Source organism: Pieris napi, chromosome 23 (assembly GCF_905475465.1).
Source record: "Pieris napi chromosome 23, ilPieNapi1.2, whole genome shotgun sequence".
NCBI lineage: Eukaryota > Metazoa > Arthropoda > Insecta > Lepidoptera > Pieridae > Pieris > Pieris napi.
The window spans coordinates 6,376,890-6,398,979 of NC_062256.1; the positions used below are offsets into that span (position 1 = coordinate 6,376,890).

The 22,090-nt window shown below is 34.4% G+C and overlaps 1 protein-coding gene across 3 annotated transcripts; it reads left to right on the forward strand.

Annotated features, from left to right (window-relative positions):
• Positions 1 to 520: 520 nt before the first annotated feature.
• On the forward strand, positions 521 to 21,834 carry LOC125061160 (transcription factor SPT20 homolog). 3 transcript variants are annotated; one of them, XM_047666384.1, is made up of 18 exons: positions 521 to 697; positions 802 to 1,050; positions 1,289 to 1,447; positions 2,783 to 3,022; positions 4,224 to 4,445; positions 5,157 to 5,309; positions 6,698 to 7,007; positions 8,302 to 8,441; positions 10,358 to 10,449; positions 11,351 to 11,408; positions 12,583 to 12,879; positions 13,840 to 13,989; positions 14,964 to 15,096; positions 16,423 to 16,649; positions 17,600 to 17,746; positions 18,228 to 18,444; positions 19,849 to 19,968; positions 21,061 to 21,834. In XM_047666384.1, the coding sequence occupies exons 1-18, from the start codon at positions 662 to 664 to the stop codon at positions 21,144 to 21,146; spliced, it is 3,036 nt and encodes a 1,011-aa protein (XP_047522340.1). In that variant the 5' UTR covers positions 521 to 661; the 3' UTR covers positions 21,147 to 21,834. The 3 variants fall into 3 exon arrangements, with proteins under 3 accessions (XP_047522340.1, XP_047522342.1, XP_047522341.1); XM_047666386.1 differs by having other exon boundaries at positions 16,423 to 16,643; XM_047666385.1 differs by having other exon boundaries at positions 12,586 to 12,879.
• Positions 21,835 to 22,090: the final 256 nt, after the last annotated feature.

Below are 22,090 nucleotides of genomic sequence, written 5' to 3' on the forward strand. Positions count from 1 at the left end.
TGCACATTGTCTTCTCTGCTTTAAAGTATTTTACAGACTATTTCGTCTCAATACCAAATGACATTATTCTAAAATACATACGAATTAAATTCAATCCACATTTCTAACGGATACATATTATAAATGGATAACAGTAGCTTCGTGTATTCACGGAATATTTTATAAAATATCAAGTAAGGCGCTAAATTTTACATTCAATAAAGGTAGCCTTTGTAGCCTCACTTTGAGTTAAGCTGAGTATGTTTTCTACACAAGCATAGCCGATACACAATCTATATACATAATATCATCTTTTGTCCAACCTAAAGGAAGTTTTAGCTAAGAAAATGGTGATTTACAAGACAAGACATAGTATGATTCACAGATTAGATATTAGATTGTATGCCCTATGTCCATATCACCACAGTATAAAAATCACCTTTTGTAAATGTCTTGTGGGATTTGACATAGACAACATAATATGTGTTTAGTGTCAATTATTAACAACAAATTTGACGTTTTATTGGACATGTTATTTTACTGTCATGCTGTGTGAAACATAAATAAAGCGTATTAATTTTATTAAATCATGACTTAATACTCAATTATAAATTGTTAAAATGAAATAATTCACGTAGAAAATCAACTAGAAGTAACATATTTTGTTTTAATTAATGACATTATGGATGGTTTAATTCACGCGGCATTGGAAGCAGAGGTAAGTACTAGCGCCTACATAATTTTTAATTTGTTTTTCATTAGGTCATGTATTTTTTCACTCTTAATTTACTAATTTATTATTAAAAAATATTTAAATTTCAGGTAATACTTAATCGTGCCAAACATGTGAATTCAAATATAACACATTTTGACAGTGGTGTCTCAGACCATAAAATGACTTGGACCCATGAAAAAATGCATTTAGCAGAAACTGTTGATGATACCAGAATGAAATTTCAACGAAGTGGAACAAGTTCAACTACTAAATCGAGCGAAAAGTTTGATTTATTTAAGAAGTTACATGAACTTTACAATGATTTAAGTAGGGATGAATTATCTCAAGCGAGCTATGTGAGTGTTTTTCTAGATTTTATTCATGCATTCTGTTGACATTATTATTCAATTGTTAAATTGTGTCTATTTAATGCTGTTGATATTATTTTATGAATATTTTTTGTTTGTAAGTATTTTCAGTGGAACATTGCAGTGCTTACCGCTATATTAATAACTTAACCATTGAAGATACTTAAAATAATCATTAGCCTTTGGGTGAAATTTAAAAATATATTTAAAGTTTGTTTCATTACAGCAAGGACTTAAAACAACTTCATATTTACTGGAAAAGCTCTTAGCTACATATAATCTAAACACATTAATTATCAACTTGTATCCTGGAAATAAAGGATACTCCCTTTCTCTCAAAGTTAACGGAAATACACAGCTATTAACACCACCACCAGATGGAAGTGTAAGTTAACAATCTTTTATTTCTGAGTAAAATATTGATAAACTATTAATTTACACCAATCAGCCAAGTATATTTGTGTTTTCTTTTAAAGAAAAGTCCTTGTTTAAGTTGTGTTGACTTTTAAATTGTATTAGCAATAACTTTATTGTATTGTTAGTAAATATAAAAAGAAATATTAATGCATTAACTAATTAAACATCATCTCATATATCTTTGTCTAAAATAATGAGTGATTAATTAATGAATAACTATTATAAAAATATCTTATAAAAATGTATAAGATTTTAGTAACTAGGTAGTGGAGTTCATTAATCATGCCTTTAGACATTCACTTCATCTCATTATCTTATTCAAGGAATTTATTGAATTTGTCATTGTGGCCATTAATTGCTGTAAGAATAATTTTATTTTTAATTCATAAAACATAATCAATTATACCTACAGCTTTATACCAAATAATAATGTTATGTTTTTCACCTACTGATATTCTTTAATTTGAAAACTAATCCAGTTAAAATCTTGGTTGTCCAAAGGCAACATAAGTCATTCAACATTTGATGCATCTATTTTTATATATAAGTATTGGAGCATAAAATAAGTTAATTTAACTATTCCATTAAGAATTATAAGTAGAAGCGGGAGGTTCGAGGTATTCGTTGTGTTTCCCCAAGGGAGTAGATACGGAATTAAATAATATGACACGGGTCAATATATACAACAAAATTTTTTTTTGAACAAATGGTGATTTTCACCAGTATAAAAACGCTAAACAGAACTAATTTAAGCGTACAACCAACCAGGCTCCAGAATATAGACCACTCCTTATATGGAAATTGAATTTGTTTTTATAACAAACTCTCAAGGGAAATTAGAGAATTATTACTAAATAAATTCAAAGCTCTTGTAAAATAATCAATAAAGCTTTATAAATTTGAAGAATATTAAAATGATCCTAATCCTTGGGATTGATTTGCTCCATGTACTTGTTTACTTATAGAATAAAGTTATTTTGAGTTTGAGTATGCAGAGATGCATTTATTAATACCACCTAGATTAGAGACCAGCAAAATTTAACTCAAACAAAACTTTATTTAAAAAAAGACTACTTTATTATATTAGAGACATGTGCCTATTAAAATTATAAATGTTTCAAATTGATGAACTTAATCAACGCTACCATTTAGAATTAAATAAATGGCATTCAATGAATCCTAAAAGTTATTTAAATATGTTAAATTATATATTATATAATAATATTTCAATTCAACTTAGTTAATTTGCTACAGTATTTTTTATTCTATTGTGTAATAATTGAGTATTTTTCCTATATTTTAGACATCTGCAAATCAAGATGAAACCTTGATAGAAACTCCTAGATGGCCATATGAAGAGGAAGAACTTCTAAGTTACCTAGACAATGAAGAGCTGCCAGTGGTGCTATTAGATCTACTAGAATCTGAACATTCATGTTTGTTTTACTCTGGGTGCATTATTGCTCAAGTCAGAGATTATAGACAAGCATATCCTAGTTTTATGTGCGATACACATCATGTTCTTTTGAGGCCTACAAATCAGGTAATTTTTTGGCAAAAACAATAATTAACTAGATTTGATGTGTCAATTCCCGCCAAAAGAGTTAGGTTAAGTGGTTTTGATACTTATCATAACAAAAATATTTTGCCCCTAGTTCCCTTATGGGTACAGAATTTCAGAAAAAGAAAGAAAGAAAGAAAAATTGGTACTTAATTTAAAAAATTATTTTGACTGCGATTTTACATTTTATCTTTTTATTGAAACAGTCATAAAGATTTTACACCATAGATACCTAGGTAACACTGCAAATTTTTAGAAAATGAAAAACGACAATGTAGAAAGTTGCCAATACTTTTATTGTTTTTCGAAGTAATCTCCATTCCTCTCTACACATCGTCGCATTCGATGGAACCACTGAGAAAAGCAGTGGGCTCATCTTTCCTTAGAGGCCTCTTCTATGGCATTTTCGTACGCCTACACCGCATCTTCAGGGCTCGTAAAGCGAATACCTCGAATTTGATATATTTGGGAATATCCAGCTTTATTATATTATTATACTTCTTTTGATATGTTATTTTTAATTTAAAATGTTTACCGAGAATCATATGCAATTGTGTCTCATTTTTATTCAGTTTAAAAAATTATCAACAAGAATTATTTTCTTATGGTATTATATAGAGAATTGGCAACCCCGAAACCCCACCTGAAGGGTGAAGGGCTGAGGTGTTTTTAGTGGATGGGGTCTCGCTACCCCTCTGAATCTCTGCCATTCAGCGGGGTAGCCACTAGGTAGGGCATTGGTAAACCCAGTCTCACAGTTCCAACGTCAATCTCCGACATCCATGGCGCGGGGATGCGTAGGCGCATTTTCACCTCATTTAAAAAAACAGAGTCGATACTAATCCTAAGCGTCCCATATGTCAAAATGGATTTTTAGACTCATAAGTTTCCACCTTAGACGTACTTTTCTTAGCGTATTCATCTACTATATAAAAATAAGTCGGGTTTTCCTTCCTGACGCTATAACTCCAGAACGCACGAACCGATTTCCACGGTTTTGCATTCGTTGGAAAGGTCTCGGGCTATAGCACAGGTTTATAGCATAGAAAATTCAGGAAAAATTTCAACAGAAAAGCGGGATCACCAAACGAAATGTTACATAAAACGAAGCCATCTGGTGGCGAAACGGAGTTCGCCGAGTTTGCTAGTTGCCTATATTAATATACTATATCTTAATTTTTAGAGCATAATAACGGACGCAATGTGCATTGGAAGTAGATGTGGATGGGTAGGTGAAGAGCGAAGTGCAATTGAGGCAGTGGAGGCAGCTTTGGTTCACGCTTCGGCGCCACCACTCTGCCTAGAGCCAAGGCCGGCCGTTGGGTTACTAGCTGCTAAATTACATGCTGCACCACGATTATTCAATACGCCAAGAGTAAGGCGGCAAGCGAGGCGGTTTTCTCAGGTAAATAATAGATTGATTTTACAATGTAGACGAATTAAAAAAAGTTAAAGTTTCAAATTCCAGAGAAATATTTTTTTAAAGGAGTATCATTCTGAATAATACGAATTTATTACTTTGTGTTAGGGACCGTTCAAGTATTACGTCACGCAATTTTTGGACCCCCCTCCCGTAACGCGCCGTAACGTTTTTCTGTACCCAAGGACAGTACTGTAACCAAGTATAGTAAAACGTTTCGTGACCACCTCGTGACGTTGAAAGTCGAAAATAATACAAACAATAACGCGTAGTTCAATCCCCGCCCCGCATCGTAACGTTTTACAAAGGACCCCCTCCCCCCCCAAATTTGTTACGTTATACTTGAACGCTCCCTTAGGATTTATTTTATAATTCAACAAAATTATGAGAAATCCAATCCATTAGTAATTACTAAACATATACGTTTAAAAAGCAATGATCAGTTTTTATAGATACCTAAAAGACCAATAAATATCTAAGACTAACAAGAAACGATATAAAGCGCTAAGTCTGACCCGTACGTCAAAAATATATTGGATTTTGACACAAGAGTAAATCGCGTTTTTGCATTTCATCCTAAGTCTTATTATTTATGCTGAGTCTCTTTTTAAACAGATAAAATTTATTAAGAAGAGATGAAAAGGAACCTTAAGAAGAGTGTAGCAAGACTGATTTTAATATTTTGTTATTTTCTAGGTTGCTGTAAATAGGAAGAGGAAATTGGACCAGTTCACACACTATCATGGCTTGGAACTTCTGGAACTCATACATAGACAAAGGGCAAAGAATAGTAGACAATCCGTTCCCCATACAAGGCTCACTTCTAAATTTCCTAAGAAACCACCAGAGGTATTTAAAACTTTATTCTAGCTAAAGCTTATTTAAATAGTTGAGAGTACGTGAAATGTTTGTTTATTTTTTACATCGGATCGCATTAATTAAAAATAATGAAAATGGTATTTTATTACGCGGCGACCGAATCAAGAAAATTCCGTAACGAAAATAAACCTAACACACGATGACGTAATATAGGCGGCCAATACGCGTTAGAGCGGGACAGAACGCATACTGCGTCTCACATCGGTCTGGCGTGATCGGTGATGTAGCGCAGGTGCGTATGGGTGCGTACAGACTATGTAACATGTTATATAACTTGTGTTTTATAACACGTCCACATTATGTAACCTTGTTATTCAACATTATAACATAAAACAACACTGTACACATTAGAATAACAATGCAATATAACAATGTTATATAACCATTTTAAATAACAAAAGAAAAACAAAAAAACGTAGATGCTGGGTTAACATGTTATTATAACATGTTATGTTATATAGTCTGTACGCACCGTAACAGTGGGACAGAACGCATACTGCGTATTAACATCTCTCTGACGAGATCGGTGACGTAGCGTAAGCCTCGGTACGCGTTTGAGTGAGACAGACTATATAGGCGTGTTAGTTTGAGAGAATTAATATCAAAGAAAAAGTAAATAAATAATTATAATTGCATAAGATGTTTATATTTTGATGGTTTTTTAATTAAAATGAATTTTTTGGTAGTTCGAACAGTTTATTATATCGTCACACAATTCATGCAATTTAAATATATTTAACATATATATGTTAATCAGTTGCGTTTATCGTTTATATGTGAGATGAAGTATTTCCGAACCATTTAGACTTAGTGTCCTTCAAGGTAACGGACCATTTTAAAAGGCAACTTACAAGCCAGTGTGAATGTCCATGGGCGGCAGAAATACTGACATCAGATGAGCCTCCTGTTCATTTGCCCCCATAAAAAAAGGTGTACTTATGTACACGCGTTAGAAGATATGCTTCTTTGGCGTATGGAAAAAAAATAACTAAAATGCTGTAGTGATTAACGATAAATATTAAAATTAATCAAAAAGATTTTATTTGAATAAAAAAGGTTTTATTAACGTAAAAACACCAAAATAATATTTATTTATTCACACTGTTTAATTGTACTGTTACGAAACACTCTAAATATAAAAATACTAGAATATACAACTTGAACATAGTTATTATCGATTTTCATGCCACCTAGAACTAACTTAACGATATAGAATTTACGTGTCGGTGTGCGCGCACATCATAAAATTTCACTCTCATCAATTTTTCATATCGCGCCTAAAGAAGTATGTGTAACTTAAAAAAACATAAGAAAATTACGAAAATTTATTGTATTATGATATATATGTACAATTTTAGGTGTTCAAACCAATTGAGCCGCCGAAAATGGAGCCATTACCTCTCGCTCTGCCATCAGAGCCGAGCGGGCCGCTTCGTGTTGCGAGAGCGTACGAACGGCCACGCCCAACACCTGATTGCCAACCCCAATTAGTTGAAGAATATATATTGGAAACTGAAAAGACGTCACCGCACGCTGGCGCTGGATTTTTCCATATAAAACTCAGTATACTGCAGAGGCCATCAGACCAGGAGTTCCTTGGGGAGCTCTATGTTGATAGGGATCATGTGGAGGGGGAGAAGAATGGTGCGGCGTGTCGGTTTACGCTAGGTATGAAAAATCTTTAACTTCTCTATGTACAGTCTAAACTCTTTATAACGGCATTCCTTATAAGGAAACTCTCTATAACGTAAAAATAATTTACATTTATTGAAGTTATACTTCTTTAGGCGCGTTATGAAAAATTGATGAGAGTGAAATTTTACGATTGCGCGCGCACCGTGACACAAAGTTGTCAGTGTGATTATAGCGTGCGCGACCGAGATGGGAATAAGACAATCTACAAGTAAAAAGAAATAGAATATGCGTGAAGTTCGAAGATCGCAAACTTTGAATGACCATAATGATTAATGACATTTGTCATTTACCTTTTAAACAAATAAAGGAGTTTTAATTATTTTTTCAAAGAAATTTAGAAATGTTTTTTCACAAAGACTTATTGTTACTTAGTTAAAAGGTTATGAAACATACCAAGTTATTAAATTGAATTAATAATATAATAAAATAATAAATAATAATAATAATTGTTATTAATATTAATTAATAATTGAATAATATACTAAATACGTTATATTAAGGTTGCACTGTATTAAATATTATTAAATTGTTTACGTTAAATATTAATTAATTATATTTAAAAAAAATAAAGAAAGCCAAAGAAGTATAACTTCTTACGCGCGTACATAAGTACACGCAACCTTTTTTTTTTGTTTTAACCCAATACCCACACATTATTTCTTTACTCCCTATAACGAAACCTCTCTATCACGAATAAAAATTCTCGGACCCTTAAAATTCGTTATAAAGAGTTTACACTGTAATAGGAGGCAAACGGGCAGGAAGCTCATCTAAAGTTAAGTGATACCGCCCATGGACACTCGAAGACTCGCAAGTGCGTTGCCGGCCTTTTATGAATTGGTAACTTTGAATGATAAAAAATACTTTAGTGTGCTCACGATACAAAAGTGATAGTGGTTCTTATCTCTTAGTTCTTATGGTTTTTCATTAATATTAGCATATTGTACCACTACCACCACTAATACCACTACCACCACTACTACCACTACTACCACTACCACCACTACTACCACTACTACCACCACACACTAATACCACAGGTTTATCACGGATACATAAACTAGAAGATTTTCGTCGTCGATCAAAACAACTTGTGATTTTTGTATATCTTTTATTTCTTATTATTTTTAATTGCATCGCAATTCATGAATCCGTGAGATTAGCTTTTTAGTAAGTTATTAATTTTTTTAGAGTAAGGTTGGTGATTCTATAAGAGTCAAAGGGGAATCGGTAAGAGTGTAATTGTTTATGGTTATCTAAATTTCAGGATCTCGCCTCCAAGCAAACAAGTACATACAACAGTTCACGGAGATATTTACCGAAGAAGGGCGTAAATCTGTGAGAATAAAACACATTGTACCTGGACAGCTGCCTAGAGTTTCATTCACGGGTGGCATGAGGGAAATTGTAAGTATTTTTTAATACTCTGATTTTTAATTCCGTAGAATTCTGACAGCTATAATTTTTGACATGTCAGAGATTACAAACCTTTTTGGCCGGGCACATTTTTCAATTTCAATGCGAGTCTGAACATCTGAGTCTATACATTCATTTTATTTGTTAGTATGTGTAAGTGCGGTGCTCACATTAATAGAGGTTTTACGGCGAGTGATAACTGTGTCCCTTTTCATCACCAACAGTAAAAAAGTGCACAAGTAAAGATAATTTTTTTTTTAAAAAGGTTGACTAAACCTGGAATTAGTAGGCAATGATGCTAGCTGAATAATAAAATAAAGTAATTAAAGTTAATTCAATATATTGTTCGTGATATTGAAATATCTGTTATTTTTTTATTAGGTCACTTGAGTGAGTAAATATTTAGATACCTTTTTGTTGGTTCAACATAAGAAATACGTAGCATTTTATTTTTTATTACCCTCAAATGGGGCAAATGTGTCCCTTTTTCGATGGAAAACTTTTTTAGTAGCAACACATGAAATGTCAGAATTCTACGGAATTAAAAATCAGCCTATAAATATATAGTTAAGGGAGCGTTCAAGTATTACGTCCCGCAATTCTTTGAGATTATTGACAACCCCCCCCCCCCCAATGTAACGCGCCGTAACGTTTTTCTGTACCCAAGTATAGTAACGTTTCGTGACCACCTAGTGACTCTTTATACCTAAAAGTTACCTTTATGTGGTGTAAAAAGTACTGGAAAGTCGAAAATAATGTTAACAATAACGCGTAATTAAATCCCCGCCCCAATTTACAAAAGGGACCCCCCCAAAATTCGTTACGTAGTACTTATAGGTGCGCGTGAGGCGAGCACCATATAATAATAGTTTCTAGGCTAGGTAGTAGGAAGACAAAGGTAACTTCTTCACGTCTAAAGTATATATAATTATTACAACGTATACAGAAGGAACAAAGTTAATAAATGATAAGAGTTGTAGCACAATAAGAGAAAAGAAAGTGTTACGACAAGAATAGATTAATTATAAAGGAGAATTCGTAAATCGCGCACGGGTTTCGCGTTTGATAGTTCTGATCGCACTGTCCGCTGGTCACGCTGCCACTGGCTGCAGGCTCCACCCACCGCGCCCGTGACGTCACACATAGCGGTAAAATCACCGACGCGGTAGAAAAGAGGAGTGGCATTATTGTTCGCCACATACTTGATCGCTCCCTAATACTGACAATCGACCTGATGTACCACTGGGACTTCCCGGCCGGTCAGTGGTCAGACTAGGCCAGGATCCTCCCTTTAGGTTGGAGGAACAGTACACCGCCTAATCACTACATACGCTTTGACCAACCGAAAGTACTTGCGAAAGAGAAAAGATTCTTCCCAAGATTGGTACGCGAAGCCATTGAAATCAAAAAACACCCCAATTTCAATCGAGAAGACGGCCTAAAATTGTCAAACACCTGGGATCCAATAATATCCAAATTAAAATCTCAAAAAGAAAAACAATCCGCGAAAATAGAGGACACCGTGAGCCTTTTTTTCATCTTTTAGTCGATACCAACTCCGGGGAAACAAATACAGATAATGCAACTTTTTCTACAGCTGTGATACTTTTTGACATTCAACACCTTTTGTCTTCAGTCACCGTGACCACGCACGCTGTAAAGCACGCGAAACGTTGGATAAATTTAAAATTATGTTAAATAATTGTAAATTTATAATAATACATAAATTTAATCCGTTAAAAACAGTTTTTTCATTAAATGTGTAAAGGTTATGTCAATCAAAGACAATATTAACAGTACACCTTCCTCCCAGTATAATAAAATAGCAGCCTTTCAGATTGCCTATAAGAGATCTATTTGATGCGTTGAATTCTTTAATTAAATTATACTTTATGTGTGAATTCTAGCAACAAGGACAGCAACAGTTGCTACTCCAGCAGAGGTCTGCGGCGGCGAGTAACGCCACGGTACAAACACATGCCACTACGGTCCCTGTTGTGTAAGTAGACTAGACTAATTTGGGATGGAAGTTATTTTAACACTTCTTTTTTTTTAAGATGGTGCATGTACGTGGGACGTATACGTATTATGTACGTATACGTACGTCGTAAACATTATTAATATCTATTGAACCAATTTCTGAAACAAAATATCTGTCTTTTATTCTGTGAATTCGGAAAACTTTAGGTATTAAAAAAAATAAAATGTATTTAAGTAGTAATTAATTTAAATATAAGTGATTATTTTTCCGACCCAAATATCGGCCAATAGAATTGCACCATTCGACGTCACGTGGTACAACCTACATGGTATTATACTGATAATTTTTTGTGAAAATTTTCTCTGGTCGTTGCTTCAAGAAAAGTATTAAGTAGTTGTTTTATTCATTATGAAATTCTTATTTGTTAACTGTACATTTCGTCTCATGGTGCAATTCTATTGGCCGACATTTGGGTCGGAAAAATAATCCCCCGAATACCACACGAGCTTCAAAATTATCGTATTATAGTATTATAACTGAAAATTGCATGTCAGGGTTTCCAACTCTTAAGGTAATACCGTAAAAATAGTTCAATTACATTTTATATTAAACTGTTCAGAACATTGGTCTAGTGGTTAGTACCCCTGACTGCGATCGATGGGTCCCGGGTTCGATCCCCGGCTCGAAGCCAAAGCTCGAAGACGAACATCGATGTGATGAGCATTTGGTGTTGTGCTTAGGTCTTGGATGTTTAAATATGTATTTATATGTCTATCTATCTATAATATGTATGTATATCCGTTGCCTAGTACCCATAACACAAGCTTCACCAGCTTAGTATGGGACTAGGTCAATTGGTGTGAATTGACTTTAAAAAAAAATCTCCCAATTTATTGTTATTATATGAATATTTTTTTAGGACATCGGCAATATCAACGCCAGCCGTTCATCCGAATACCAGACAACTACCGATATTGGTAAGTTGAAATATTTACTTGCAAATGTATTTTCTAATATGTTTTTATTTTAATCTGATCAGATTTTGCTTTTATTAAGGTAATTTATAATTCCTAATTTTTTTCTTAAATAACGTGTAGTCGTATTTAAATTCTATCTACTTCATTAAATAATCAAACTGTTGACATGTTGTCCACATAATAAAATACAGTATATAAAAACACAAACTATAGTTGACGCATTTTTTTTAATGGCTCTGGCACGATTTGTGCATTAGCCAGCGTCAAGTATAGGATTTTTAATAATTCGTGCTTGTCTTTAGAAATTCGACCGTGTCCTTCATGTACGGTTTAGGCCTCGCGAGAACAAATTTAAATTAAATTAAAACTTGCCCTCGAACCGGGAATCGAACCCGGTACCCCTCACCTAGCTGCCACTTAATAAGACCGCTGGGCTATGAGGCCCCCAATGCATTTTTAACTGAATCGTCGGGAAATAAATGTCACTGACAGTAGGAATGTGCACGCAATGCAACCCTTTATCGATACTTAGCTACGCTCGCTCGCACTCTGACTCCTGATTGGTCGATACGAGTAAGGATTGTTGTTTTTCTATAAATAAAATTATTTTAATACGCACAATGGATAATTTATTTTCTAACGTGGTTTTGAAGAAATTAAATCGCCATAAGACCTGTAAGTGCGAGCGAGACAGACAAATATATGTAACTAGCAGACCGGCCAAGCGTTGCTGTGGCTAAGGTTTTTGTTATATAACATAGTAGTAAACTGTTCAAGGGAAACGGTAGGAGAACACCAGTCATGGGGACAACCATGCTTTTTTGGTAGTAATGCCATTAAATTGTAGCTTAAGAGAAACGTTGGTACTTTCAACACAGCGCCATCTGTTAGAATTGCGACTATCAAATAATTAACAAATAATTTGCAATAAATAATATTGCGGGTATAAATTGAGATGTAAGCTATCCTATTTTTTAAGTTAGATCAAACCGCACTCGGTTTGCAAATTTGCTTGGAATCGGTTCAGTAGTTTGGCAGTCCATAGCGAACAAACAACGTGACACGTAATTTATATATATTAAGATAAATATTTATGACCCGAAGCCTCAGTTCATAATGCGTCGACTATAGTTGTTGCGTCAAAGAAATCTTGACTTACTTAACTATTCATTAGCAGGCGCAACTTCAGCAAGTCGCTGCAGTTGGCAATGTTGGAAACGTCGCCACTGTTGGCACGGTTGTCGGTACTGTTGGTAACGTTGGCAACGTTGGAGCAGTCGGCACTGTCGTTGGCACTGTTGGAAGTGTTGGTACCGTCGTTGGTACCGTGGGTAATGTTGCCACTGTGGTTGGCAACGTGGGTAACGTGACGACTGTGCCGACGGTGGCAAGTGTACCGCCGGTGGCTGGGGTGGCAGTTGAAACGGCGCTCAAGCAACAGCCATCTCCTACGCCGAGATTGTCACCGCAAGTGAGTATAGAAATCACAAGACCATTTTGCCATTCATCAGATATACCCGTGCTTGAAGTCTTGGCTTAAGTGTGCGAGCGCAATAGTATTTAACACTTGCTAGAGACTGGCTAATGAAAGAAGATAATTGAATTATTTGAAAATTTTCGGATGGCAACACAGAATGTCATTGAATTTCTTAGGTTGGTATGATTTATTGTCTTGATACTTCATGCAATTACTCATTTTTACACGCTTTATATTAGCTTCACCTGTATGTATGTATGTATGTAACCGACTCCTTCGGACTCGATTTTGACCCACTTTTAACGGACAGATTTAATTTAAACTTTGCGCACCTGTCAAAGATCGATGACAATGCAATAATCCGAAAAAAAATGAAAAAAATTTAACTAAAAAATAAATAATAGTTTAAAAACCTATTTTTATTTATTTATTATTTCTATCATATATTTTTTCCGAATAATTAACAGGTATAATAGCCTAAACTTTGTTTTATTTGATAGAATATTTCGTTTCTTTCGCAGGATTTTGATTATTCCGAATAAATTTGTGTTTTATAATAAATATAGTTTTAGGTACCATGCAATGCTAGTCATTTTAAGTATCAATAATAAAAGACTAAATACGTATTGTATTTAATTTCATAGAAATACAGTTACTATCAATGTAAAAAATAATAAAATAAAATCAAGTATCAAGTAAGTTTAATCCACGAAATATATCAAGCTTTTAGGGATACCATACTAATTTTTTTTTGATTACCGCGCTTTTTCGTTATCTTCTTTCATTAGTTTCTCAAGGCTTGAAAATTCGAGTTTGTACCCAATATGTAACGCAGGCAGCAAGCACGAATCCACCACCGTTTTATTTAATTGTTTATGATAATTTGTATATCTTTTAATTATTTTGTTTTAGTTACAAGTAAATCCAAATATTTAAACATTAATTGCAATTCAGGTCCATGACATTCATTCAACGCAGGCGTCAACTAACCAGTTGCTGGCTCAGCAATTAACGAATCCGCCTCAACCTCTCAACCCGCAGAAGATGCAGTCCGCCATTATCCACATACAGCATCCTTTGATGTCTACCACTGGAACATCACAGGTAATTAATTAACACATTGTATTAACAAGATCTATCTATGACGATAAGCGGATGTAATACTAATAATTACGTTCTACCTATACTCTGATTTTTAATTCTGTAGAATTGTGACATGTTTTTGACATGTCAGAGATTGCAAACCTTTTTGGCCGGGCACATTTTTCAATTTCAATACGAGTCTGAAAATCTTAGTCTATACATAGATTTTATTTGTTAGTGAATGTATCCATTTTATTAAGTGCGGTGTTCACATTAAGAGTGGTTTTACGGCAAAGATAATTGCGTCCCTTTTCATCACAAACAGTAAAATAAAAAAGGGTGCGTGTACGTGTACGCGCGTAAGAAGTTATACTTCTTTGGCATTATTAAAAATAGTTTTTGATTGCATGCAAATAATTAATTACAATTAAATAATCAAACACTGGAAAAGGAGTCATTATAGTCAATAAAGTTCAGTTTCCATTTGAAAAATTAAATAAATAAATATTTATTATTATACTCTTACATTAAGTGTAACATAAATTCTATTATTATTCGAATGTTGTTTTTAAATTATGTCCAATGCCGTAGCATCTTCCGTGGGCAACTTCATTCTGTTAATTTTGTGTCACGATGCGCGCGCATTGTAAAATTTCACTCTCGTCAATTTTTCATAACGCGCCTAAAGAAGTATAACTTCAAAAAAGCACAAGTAAAGATAACATTTTTTTTAAAGGTTTACTAAACCTGGAATTGGTTTTTTTGTATTAGGTCACTGGAGTAAGTAAATATTAAGATTTACCTTTTTGTAGGTAAAACATAAAAATATATCATTTTATTTTATTGCCCTAATATGGGACAAACTTGTCCCTTTTTCGGTGAACTTTTTTAGTTATATAACATGTCAGAATTCTACAGAATTAAAAATCGGAGTATAGATTAATAATCGCATACTATGTAGTCGATAAAATATATATCTTAACGTGATCTTTCAGGTGCAAACAATACAGTACACAACTGCGACGACGGCTCAACAAAAAGCAACTGTCACAAAGCCGAGGTCAACGAATCCAGCCATCAATGCTCTAGTCACGAGTCTTATGAACTCCGCCCAGCAGTTCCAACAAGGTATACTTGAATTTCAATATAGGATAAGTAATACGTGAGCAGTGTGAGTTAATACAGGATGTAGTGACAGAGATAAGAAAGAGAGTGCTTAGCCATGTAGAAAGGAGAGGAGCCGGCTTATAGGTTCTTCAAGGCAACCGTGGTTGGTAAGGTCGCGTACGTACCAAGACCTAGTCCGTACGTACTAGAGAAGGAACAGGTCAAAAGTACGCATAAACGACAAGCGGTGGTGAATGTCAATGGAAGTGGATAAGGGACCATTCAAGTATTACGTCACGCAATTTTTGGAAATTATTGACCCCCCCCCCCATGTAACGCACCGTAACTTTTTTCTGTACTCAATAGTAAAACGGTTCGTGACCGTCGAGATCGAGTCACTGGGTGTGACTCTCCTAAAAGTTACCATTATGAGGTGTAAAGTACTGGAAAGTCGAAAATAATATTAACAATAAGGCGTAATTCAATACCCGCCCCGCATCATAACGTTTAACAAATAGACCCCCCCTCCCAAAATTCGTTACGTAATACTTAAATGCTCCCTAAAGCGATAAAGGTATATCAGGACTGTGGAGATACGTGGTATCGTGGTATCCTATCGGGTAAAAAGAGTGAATGTATAAATAAAAAGATTAAGAAACGAGGTTTGGCTCGAACTATAAGTCACGTGTGTCAAAATCTGGACTCTTTTTTTTTCCTTTTAAATCCATCTGCAATCAGCCTCATGGCTTTTATCAGATTTTATAAGAAATAATAAACATACATAACAAAATCTGGACATAACATCTTAGACATAGACATAACATTTATTACTAACAAAACACACACACAGAAACACACAAAATAACAATAATAAAAAAAACTTTTTTTCTTTTAAAGAACAAGGTACGTTTTAAGTGCGTAATGTGTATGTGCTGTGGTTGTAATTGGCCCTGGCTCAGCATTATGCTGAGGAGCAAAGAGTTCCACAGCGCTTGTCATTCTGCCAGAGACCACAGAAGTTAAAAATCTAATACGTTTTTTACTTATGAGAGTCACACTCAAGTTCATTTAATATGTATGAAAGTTTATACAATGAAAACCACCTCTCTCTTTTTGAAAGAGAGAAAGTGATTAATCTTAATCATTGATTACCGTACTAGCGGCATTTGTAACCATGGTAACGAACACGGTACCAAATTAATAATATAATGTAATAACTCAGACCTACTGAATATGCATATAAAATTTGATAAAAACGGTCAAGCCATTTCGGAGGAGTATGGTAACTAACATTGTGACACGAGAATTTTTTATATAAGATAACATATTGTTCTGTAAATTTTGTAGCTGCAAATCAAAACGCTGCAAAATCGGTGGCAAGCACAGCAAGTAGTAACGCGACGATACTGAACCTACTGAACAGCGCTCCGGCGGCCATGACACATGTGACGTCATCGGCCGATAACTCCCTTGAGCACAAGCTGTTAACACGAACAGTGTCCATTGCGGGTGGAAGACTGATAGCCACTACTACGACTGCGCATACGCTGCCGACGTACTCGCATCAGGTGAGGGTATGGAAATTTTTGTCTATCAGCCTCGCTGCTGTAATATGATTTGCTGAGCATTTAGTAGCTACATATATAGTATAATATCCCGATATACAACGATTGATTGAAAAAAATTTAAAAAATTTACTACATGAAAATTATAAAAAAATTTTTTTTTTTAAATATTAATTAAAATACTTTGGACTGAAATTTGCTAGGCAACCCATATGGATTATATTTATTGACATATTAAATTCAATATAAAATACGTTTTATTAAATAAGCATCTCGGTGAAGGTCGTTGTATATCGGGATCTTAGAACAATAGTATATTTTGCTGTCCATCATGTATAGACTATTTGCTTTTCTGTTATAAACTGGTTTTTTTAGGCTTTTAATAAAAATGTACCCAAATTGGTCCAGCCGTCTTTGAGTTTTGCGCTTATTTTGCTATTCATTTTTATTTATAAATATATAATTATTTTAACATATATAGAGTCCTAAGGGTAAAATTTAGAGTCGAGCTCCTAGTATGAATAATACATAAAAATATTAAAAACAAACACATAAAAAAATATCTATGTCAAATCCCCATTTTTTTATCGTAAATATTGGCTAATTGTATCGGACTAACATTGTTATTTAATTTTTGATTTATTCTGTTATTATTTATCTATCCTAGCTATGTGCTATTTTATCTGGATGAAGAGTAGAGTTCGCTTAGTGGTATCGGCGCGCGACACTCGTTCCTGAGTCGTGTGCAATGGACTTTTTATGTGCGCATGTGGCACTCGTTCGTACGGTGAAGGAAAACATATTAGAAAACAAAAAAATATTTTCAGAAACTTATGTTTAAAGTCTGTAAACAGACTCTTTTATCTGTCATCGAAATATAAAATTATGTCGGAGACAATTAAATTTAATTAAAAAAAGTAGCAATTTTACCTACAAATTAATATAATTTTGAATGTCAGGTAATGAGCGGCTATACACGTGATAGTGAGTCGACGAACGTGTCGAGTAGCGAGAGCGCGTTATTGGAGAGGCTGATGGGGGAAGACTCGCAGACTCACACGCCTCAACAGCCCCAGCAGACTGCGCAACCCGTTTGTCATTTGCAGGTATACCCTTTATTCCTTCAACGAGTATTCGACAATTATCTTTCGTCTCACTCTGTCAAATTGTGTTTACGCTGTGTTGAAAAGAGATAGATACTTTCGTTTAAAATATAATTAGACGGTTTTTTTTATAAATAAGACATGGTACCCCAGAAATTGTTGGGTTTTCTGGAATGAAAACTTTTTAGGTTTTTCTGTGTATTTTTCTCTATAATAAACCTCAGAGTTCAAGTTATAAGATTTTAATTAACAAATAAAAATAGGGGTTAACCCTAGAAGGGTGAAAATTTAGGGTTGTATGTATTTTTTAATGGCACATTATAAAAAAACAAAATTAAAATTTCGTCCAAAAAATTTAAATTAAATGTTAGGGGTGGACAACCCTTATCACTTAGGGGTATGAATAATAGATAGTAGCCAATTCTCAGACCTACTAAATATGCATATTAAATTTGATAATTTTATATATTTTTTATTGTTTCAGGGCGTAAGTCTCGCGTCCCTCCAGACTTTACAAAGTCTGCCAGGTCTTGCAGGGCTCCAGGGCGTCCAGAACGTTCAAGTCCAGATCCCAGGTCTGTCAGCACCCATCTCCCTCTCGCTGAACGTGTCCGGTGCTTCCAGTGGGTTACTGGTTTCGGTCCCACCAACGACGTCAGTGGTACTGGCTAATCAACCCTCGGTGCTAAGTTTGCCTATAGGTAAGTATATTAATATTTTTGAAGTGATACTTCTTTAGGCGCATGAGGGTAATATGAGGGTCACGAAGATGTGCAGCGTTTTTGTTGAAGAAAAGGGAGAGACCGATTGAGAGAGAGTAAGAAAGGGCGAACGTAGCATGAAGCAATGGAGCGATAGTAGGGAGCATGCAAGTAAGAAAGATAGAGAGAGTGAGATAGAGCGAACGGCGCATCACGCATAGTGTCATGGAGCGAGATGTGGAGAGCTATAGTGAGAAAGGTTGAGAGAGAGAGTAAGGGAGATCGAGAAAAATACTCGCTATTGGTTGATGTATTCCTTTAGTAGTTACATATTAGAACTTTAGATGGCAATTCTGACGCATAACGTCTTGTGCAGAATCACAGATTTTTTATTTATTTATATTATCAGCACGTATACAGTGTGTAAACAGTGTCAATATAGATATACAAATACATAGTGATCATATACTGGTACATGATCATCTATTGGGGCTTTCGACTTAGTAATAATTAATTTACAAAGAAGTTTCACTTCTAACATGTGTTCTTTGTACGCACGCACTTTTTTTTGTTTGAAACTTTATAGTTATGTAATAAATTACCGTTTTTTGACACTAAAGTCTAACTTTAACTGGCTGTAACGCTATTTAAATCTTTAAGAAACAAACCTACAAATTTTGTATGTTTGGTCACGAAAAGGCATTATTTCAAAAGTCTTAAACCAAATAATGTAATCCCATTCACGTGTTCGTACGTTGTGCGTACGTTCACCATATTATAAAGCAAATTAAACATACAAATACCTTTGGCGCTACAACTTTTACTCGAGTTCATATTTCTGTTTCGTAATGTTTGTTTATTAGGCCTTCTGTGCCTGACCCACGCCTTTTTCTCACGATATTTTCCTGACTGATTCTTAATTACATAGAAAAGTCCATTGGTGCACGTGATTCGAACGCACGAACTCAGCCCGAAACTTATTACTGTATAGTTTATTCTTTTGTATATATATATATATATATATAGTCTAGTCTAATTTTCTTCCTTATACATTCTGTATAATGGAGCGTTCAAGTATTACGTTACGAATTTTTTGGGGGCCCTTTTGTAAAACGTTACGATACGAGGCGGGGATTGAATTACGCGTTATTGTTAATATTTTTTTCGACTTTCCAGTACACCACATAATGGTAACTTTTAGGTATAAAGAGTCACTAGGTGGTCACGAAACGTACTTACTTATTTTACTACTACTATTGGGTACAGAAAACGTTACGGTGCGTTACATGTTATGTGTCAATAATATCCAAAAATTGCGTGACGTAATACTTCAACTCTCCCTAACTAAATCTGCCTCTTGATTGTAGGAGCATTTCACAATTAAAAAACGTGCTCTAATTCCAGCTCAGCTCATGGCGTCAGGCGTAAAGGCGGGTGTAAGAGGGGGCACAGTTCAAGTGGTACGAGGGGCGCGCCCAGCCCGGCTTGCGCGACCCGTCACGAGGCCCACCTTACAGCCCGCAGGTAAGGAAGTGGTTAAATGATTACGGAATGGAATTATGGAATGAAGTGACATAGATAGTAAAAAAATTATCGTAGATCGTACACAATAAAAAATCTTATAATATATAAAATTATCGTGTCACAATGTTAGTTAGCATACTCCTCCGAAACGGCTTGACCGATTTTTATCAAATTCTATATGCATATTCAGTAGGTCTGAGAATTGGCTACTATCTATTTTTCATACGCTTAGGGGTATGAAAAAGATAGTACATCGATATCGATAGTACATAAAAATAGATACTCATCACTTAGGTGATAAGGGTTGTCTGGCACCCCTAACATTTTATTTTTATTTTTTGGACGATTTTTTTTTAATAATGTATGGCACATTATTAAAAAAAACAAACGAATTTTCACCCCTGTATCACCAACCAAATTGTAATTTAACATTCTCGTTTCCGATAATGTCCAATAAGTGTCACTTAGATTTATAAACTCTTCAATAAATCAAGTTAATTCTTGAAGTTATACTTCTTTAGGCGCGTTATGAAAAATTGATGAGAGTGAAATTTTACGATGCGCTCGCACCGTGACACAAAATTAACAGAATGAAGTTTCCCACGGAATATGGACATAATTTAAAAACAACATTCGAATAATATCAGAATTTACTTATTACAGAGAATAATAATAAATAAATATTTATTTTATTATTATTCTCTTACATTACTACTTAATTTTTCAAATGGAAACTGAACTTTATTGACTATAATGACTCCTTTTCCAGTCTTTGATTATTTTATTGTAATTAATTATTTGCAAATCAAAAAATATATTTAATAATGCCAAAGAAGTATAACTTCTTACGCGCGTACATAAGTACACGCACTTTTTTTTTTATTTGTTAATTCAAATCTTACGACTTGAAATAATTTAATCATTTTTATTGATCTCTTCCTTTCGTAAATGTTTGAACCTTTTTGCATATATTATATTATTATATTCCATCTTTGGCTATTTATTTAGTATAATTGTTTGTTTTATATATATATATATATTTATTTGATATAGCTGTAGGATTTCGAAATAAATAACTATTAATAATTTCAGGAACAACCCAATTCATCACCCAACCGCAGACGCAGACGCTGAACGTACACCAAGTGCGACGGAAATCGAATCCTGACAGCTCATAGTAAAAACTTTTCATACACCACACTGCCATTAGCTAATTGTAAATATGTATATATATCTTTAAGACAGTGATGCGTGTTATGTGCAATATATAATTGTGTTTATATATAAGAAATATGGATGAATTTTTTTTTTAAATAGTCCAGTCAATTTGGTCAAGCAGTGTTTGCTGGTTCAGCGTGCAACTCTCATCCTTGAGGTCGTAGGTTCGATCCCCGGCTTGGACTTTCTATGTGCGCATTTAACATTCGCTCATGAAGGAAAATATTGCGAGGAAGCCGGCACAAAACGCTGATCACCTACTTGCGTACTAGATTGAGAATCTGAGGCCCAGACCTAAAAAGGTTGTGCGCCATTGATTTTTTTTGGTCAAGCGCGTCCTTGAAAATCGCTGTGCTATATATTTTAATTCCATATTTCTTTATACGAAATCGCCGCAAGAGACTGACAGATAAATTTTGGTATAATATTTTAAGCTCCTTGACACTTATGCTGTCAAAACATTTGGTAGCACAGTTTGTAGTCCCAACTTTGATTTCCTGTCATTTAATTTCGATATAAAAATCATTTTGTATTTGCAACACAGTTATGGACGTGCACTATAGATAGAACCGTGTTTTGTTACCATGGTTACGATGTATTTATAGAAGGCAACCATGGTAAGAAACAGTCGACGTTTTATAAAACACTGACTAAAGACAGTACCAAGTTGGTAACTATAGTAACGATTTAATTGTAACCATGGTAACAGACTTGGTACTACCATTTTTTCATGGAAAATAATGGTAACCATGGCAACAAACAGTACAATCTTTAGTCCACGTTTTATAAAAGCGATATTGTCTTTGGTTTTATTTTTGGGTTTATTAAACACGGACTAAAGATAGTTCCGAGTTTGTTACCATAGTAACGATGTAACCATGGTCACATACTTGGTACTTTCTAT